Source organism: Salmo trutta, chromosome 40 (assembly GCF_901001165.1).
Source record: "Salmo trutta chromosome 40, fSalTru1.1, whole genome shotgun sequence".
NCBI classification, from domain to species: domain Eukaryota; kingdom Metazoa; phylum Chordata; class Actinopteri; order Salmoniformes; family Salmonidae; genus Salmo; species Salmo trutta.
In genome coordinates this window covers 9,554,360-9,560,359 of record NC_042996.1, presented here as the reverse complement: position 1 = coordinate 9,560,359, position 6,000 = coordinate 9,554,360, and the positions used below count along the sequence as shown (strand labels likewise).

At 45.7% G+C, this 6,000-nt stretch overlaps 1 protein-coding gene across 8 annotated transcripts in view; it reads right to left on the bottom strand.

Annotated features, from left to right (window-relative positions):
* Positions 1–1,418: 1,418 nt before the first annotated feature.
* The window catches only part of magi2a (membrane associated guanylate kinase, WW and PDZ domain containing 2a), a 263,465-nt gene continuing 258,883 nt past the window's right edge, over positions 1,419–6,000 (bottom strand). For 6 of the 8 annotated variants that reach the window (XM_029742871.1, XM_029742872.1, XM_029742873.1 and 3 more), the window contains one exon: positions 1,419–5,374. In XM_029742871.1, the coding sequence (XP_029598731.1) occupies positions 4,557–5,374 (818 nt within the window). In that variant the 3' untranslated portion in view covers positions 1,419–4,556. The remainder of the gene's footprint in view (positions 5,375–6,000) is intronic. The other 2 variants (XM_029742877.1, XM_029742878.1) reach the window with 2 other exon arrangements.

Below are 6,000 nucleotides of genomic sequence, written 5' to 3'. Positions count from 1 at the left end.
AGTAACAACATGAATTGGTGCATGAAGCAGAAGTAATGCAGTGTGACTTAAGTTTCGTCATCAGCTGGAAGACTGTCCCCTTTTCTCAGCGGAGGAGGACCATCTGATGGTCTGGTCTGAGGGGAGGGAGGGAGCGCTCTCACCCGACTCACCGCTGCCCCCCCCTCTCAGACGGACCATCAGATGCAGGCCATCAGCCCAGTAAATAGAAAGGACATTATTATGCTCACTCAGCCGTGCCTCACAACTAATACAACACATACTCTATTACCAGTGTGATCATATACCTACAGTTTTGAAATATTTTCAAAATGTATTGCGAGGAACAACATTTTTTAAAGTCATGTTTATTTATTCATCTTAGCGGTAGATCTCGGCTTGCATTTTGACTCAGAAAACGTTGGTGACCACTGCTCTTGGGTGTCTATTTTCTCATCTACCGGTCAGCCTGCCTGACGCTCCACACATTTTGCATACAGATAGCTGTCAGTAAGCCTCGCTTTATGAAAGGAACGACAATGCTGATTAAGATCGGAATTCATTACATAAATTCCGCATTCGCAGGTGCTGATTCTTAACTCTTCTTGAACTGCACTGTTGGTTAAGGGCTTGTAAGTAAGCATTTCACGGTAAGGTCTACACCTGTTGTATTCGGCGCATGTGACAAATAGTTTGATTTGATAGCTGTGACATTAAAAAGTGAAGATTACACAACTCTAGAATTCTAGTCAAAATGCGCTGATTGAAAGGGCAATAAATATCTAATCAAAATGTAATTACTTAAGTAAAGTACATTTACAAGACTTTAGCTAGTAAAGTCAAGTATGACATAGATTTGATAAAATATCTCTTTCAATTGTCCTTTACCAAAAATAATGGCAGACAAAGGTAGTTTTAAGGCCAAGTGAACATGTTTGTTGTTGCCTAGTTTAACCAGTCAGATTGTACATATCTCAAATAAAGTAGACCAGATTCGAGTGCCTGTTAAAATCGCAGGAGGAATATTTGGAATAGGTTAAATAACCTATGCATTTATATATAAGAAAATGCTACGAAACGATGCAGAAAACCAAAAACGAGTCTACAATGCTCTCTAGTGGAAACAACAAGAATGTACAATAGCCATTTTGAAATCAGTGATTTGCCTTCTTTCCTTACACAGCACTGCCCTCATGTGGTCATAAGGTTGGCGGAGATCCTGCCGTAGGTACCTCTGGGAAAGTTGAGTTGTTTTCACTTGGAACAAAACAGAAGCAAACAAGCCAAAAACACGGAGGAACTGACCTCCTTTGTTTTTGTTGCAAAACGTTTTACTGCGGCGTGAACTAATGAATACACCCCTGGGCAAGCCGTTCGCCTGCCATAAGGCCATCCGTCAACGCCGTCAGACATTAATCAGTGACAGCTCGATCTTAATTGAATACTTTACACCGTGTCAAGCTTTTATTTGACAGCATTTCAGAATATCATACGGTAAACAAGATTTCTGCAAAAGTTAATATATCCATAGTGTTGCATTTCATAAAAATAGGTCGTTCACTTATAGTCTGGGACTATCCATAATAATACATTGAGTCATATTTATAATAGCGACACACCTGTACAAGGTCAATAACACGGCTAATAATAACACTACACAGTGATACCCTGCTGCATTAGGTAGGCTCAGGGGGTTCATGTATTCTACATGCCGTCAGTCTTCAACACACTCACCGTTTTAGATAAACCTATCTCTTCTGATCTGTCCATAGAAAAGTACTGATATTTGCCTCAATGGGGGACTGCTCTGACGAGAAAAAGCGGCGAACTGTGCAACGAAGGAAGGACATTTTTCCTTGTCTCCAGTCTACACAGAAGTCATGATAGGCTTAGTGATGAAGGTGCAGTATACAGTCAGGACTGTCCAGACACTATAGGAATGGTTGTGTGTGGAGTGAACACACAGTGGCACTGTTCAAATGAATCCTTTCTTGAAGTAACCAGTGACACTTAACATGAATGAACATGTACCTGCTTTACATTATTATATATGTCTTTATTGTCATTTAACAGATGCTCTTATCCGGAGCAATTATGGTGAAGTGCCTTGCTCAAGGGCACAGGTGCAGCTCGGGATTCAAACCAGCAACCTTTCAGTTACAGGCCCAACGCTCTGAACCTCTAGGCTACCTGCTGCCTACTTACTTGAAGTAACCACTGTTCTTACAAGATGTTAGGAAAGAGAGGAGGAAGAGAGGAAGGATGCATTGTTAAAGTATGGAAACAGGCCCAGACAGTGGCTGAGCCACAGACTCCTGTCTACTCAGGTCAGTTCCCCAGCACAATTTATATGGCAATTCTCTGAACCAATTTGTGCTTTTAAAGAAGTATTTTTTCCTCTGGTAAATAGAGATTCCAACGGCCTCCGAGCATCACTCACCTCTCTCGTATTACTCCTATTCTGAAAGACTGTCTGCAATTCTTCCACCCGAGGGGGACAGTTTTGTTCTGCCAATGTCGTCCTCTCTTTGCTGGATTGTTAGCTCGACACACTGCAAATTACCACTCAAAAATCAGATGTCTGCAGAAACTAAAGGGGACACATTCGGGTTGCTCCTTAATGTCTTTTCTTTTATCACCAAGAATGATTCTTGTGTCTGTCAATGTTCATAATGACTAGATGATTGTAGTCTCTCCACATCTACATGTACAGTATAATAGTTATCAGAGTGACAGATGAATTAGCTTCTGTGAGTCCCACGGCCAGAGAGGGTTTGAGAGAGTAAAAAATAAAAAACTGCCTTAGTCATCGGATGACAAGGCGGTTCTGAGGGACGCGTGTGTGTGTGTGTGTAAACTGGTAATAGTAAAGTGCAGACAGAGCCTCCACTGTCTAGAGTTCCAAAGTTAATTGGGACACAATCTGGTAGAGAGAGATGTGTGTATATATATATATACAGTATATTAACGTAGCTGGCTATGTAGACGGCATCACTTAGAGACTAAACAAATGTGGAAATGAATATTCAGACCGTTGTAATGTATAAATATGCGTCTTTGGGAGATAAGTGTTTCATGTGTTGTGTAAATGAACAGCGTTAAGTGAAGCCACAGACCATTAGACACATTGTGATGAATGAGCTCATGACAAATGGCAATGTTTCTCTCCCTCTCTGATCCCCACCAGAAGTACTAGTGTAGTTTCCCGCTTTCATACACTTGCCATATTTTCACCCAAACACGTCATTCTGTGTAGCTACAGCTTGATTACACCATCTGTTAGAGATGTCCTGTCTAGACGTTTCGATATCTGATGATGAGATACCAACAGAAGCCTAAAAAGTTGTGGAACTAACTTCAATCTAAGGAAATGGAAAGATTTGCTAACGTTTTCTGACCAAATAAATACTGTGGGGTCTGTAAATATAGTGAACAAATTTCAACAATCAGATATAAAAACATGACTGTCCGTCATGGCACAGATGTATATGAATATTGGGACGTTGGTATTGACTGCAGCCTGGATCGAACCACATCAGTCTAGAGAGTGTTCTAGGTTCTTTAAGTCCATAACAGACCTCTCTGTCCGTCGGTCCCTGATCGTAAGGCACTCTGCCCCGATATCCCATGAGCCTTCACTCTCTCCACAGTGTCCACCAGACAAACCTCAGCAAATTGCTTTGTTCGCGAAGCACAGTGAGGGGGAAATGTATCTCCTGTGACCCAACCGTTGATGACTCGAGCACGGACAGCCCTTAAGAGTCCACTGCAGTCTCGTAGAATGGGTCCAACACAGACTAGAAATGCAATATCATAGGCTGGGCTGTGGAGTTATAAGGGAGTGTTGAAAACCGGTGTTGTGTTCCTTCGCTCGTCTAGCTTAGGATGCGTCTCAGAACGACCATTGGCCCAACTAGGTATGCATTAGAGATGATCACGTCCCACATATTAATACTCATCATATAATAGATTTATTTCTATATCATTTGATAGATTACTCGGGATAGCTTCTTCAGTCTCGCACAGTCTCTTATTTAAGGCAAAGTTCCATTAATGCGTACACTCTTTTTCTGGTTTTCATTCTCTCTTTTCAAAATACACAAAAACAGGCAACCCCTCTTCAACATTCCTTTTCATAAAATAGACTCCGTTGTATAAAAAAACTGCAGTGTCACAGTCAACCAATCGGTGAGTGGTTCAATTTGCATGTACGTCCTCAACTGGAGTGCTGTGGGGATTTGAGCACTTCCAAATGAAGTTACTGTATTCGGACCCCTTAATAACACTACTCAAGGATCCAGTCACGCTACACACATTCTGCTTGGTTTCTTCTTGTTTTGAATTTTTAAGTGGATGCTTTCCAGTTCTTAAGGTGGTCGGTGTAAAATATCTCTCAAAATAATTTAGAGTACAATATAAATAAAAATGGTTCTCTAAAAACGCATGGAGGAACCCCCTTTACATCTGAGGTCTAGAGGGTGGGGTGGGGGAGTGGGGGCAGGGTGAGGGGAGCCAATGAAGGGGCGAGCCAGGTTTAGTGTAGCCCGGTCTGGTGGTGGTGGGTGTACTCCAAGGTGTTATCTGCTCACAGTGGACGTGCCCGAGCGCAGGGTGCTGGGCAGCTTGTCAGAGCCGGGGATCTTCCAAGGCCCAGGGGACACGGTGGCCTTCCTACCTGCTGCCGTGCTGCCGCTGCTGGTGCTCTTGGTGGGGCGGCAGGCCCGGGTCTCTCCAGGTCCCCTCTCTGCCTCTCTGGACCTGGGCTTCTCCTGCGCCGGCTCCCCCTGATGCCCGACACTAACGTGTGGGTGACTGCTGCTGCCGCTCTGAGTACCACCACCGCTGCCGCCGTTCCCGTTAGAGTTTGTGTATGAGGGCTTGGAGTCTTTCGTAGGGGACTGGGTGGGTTCTCTTTTCCCGTGGGACATGCTGCTGCTCTCCCCAGCTATCCTCTCCTTAGACCTCCCCCTGGAGGAGCTTTTGGGCTCCCCTCCCCCAGATAGCTGCTCATCCCTCCCCACCGGCCCTCCCTCTTTGGGGCCGCTCCCTCTGCAGGTGGACCTGCCACCTTCTTTCTGCTTGGCCCTCCCACTACTGCAACCACTCCCACTGGGCTGGTCGCGGTCCCTCCTCCGGTGGCCGGTCTGATCCGGATTATGCGGCTCAGTCGGGGCCTTCCGGGGGCTCTGGGAGCGCTCCACCCTCCTGCTTTCTTGCGCCGCCGGCTCCCACGGGACCTCCTGCGGTGGCAGGTGAGCCAGGTCGGGGCCAGGGGGCTGCTGGGGCGGGGTCAGATGAGATGAGGGCGATGGCATGGTCAGAGTGTCTGGGGGCAGGGCTACTTCCGACAGACTTGGGGAGGCTGAAGGGCGTGCATCCCAGGGGGAGGTACTGTCTGCTGGGGCACAAACGCACAGTTAGACATGGGAAAGGATAGTCTTAACAGTCAGGGGCGAATCCTACCTTCCATTTACTTAGTCATGCATGGATGTCTGAGTGAGTAGGAGACTGAGTGAAAAGTTGACTTAAGTGGAAGTTCGCCCTATAGAGATATCTATGAATCTATAGCTTTAACCAAACAACACACACCAAGCCAAAAAACACGCCTCTAGTCTACATGGATGACAGCAGCCATATTGTAGCAATCACAACAATCAAACCCAGTCTTTGTGGTATGGGCTGCAAGTGAAATATCACTTCACTCCTATAAAGTCACACACTGCAAGTTCACTTTTAGGCAGCATACATCTCAGTTCCCTAGCTCCCTTCCCTAGCTCCCGCCTCAGAACTTCTAAGAAGCGGGCAGAAAAACCACAAAACAGGTTTAATGGAATGGATGATGTGCTGAATCAGGCGGTGCTTCAGCCTGGTTCGGGAGAGAGAATCTGGGGGTTTGAGACTCCCCACCGGTGTTCTGGGCTGAGTAACCACGGTAGCGGCTAAACTTAGAGGGCTCTACCTTCTCCTGAGAGGTTGCTGCAGCTCACAAGGTCTGTTAGCTTCTCTCTCTGCATCGCTGAG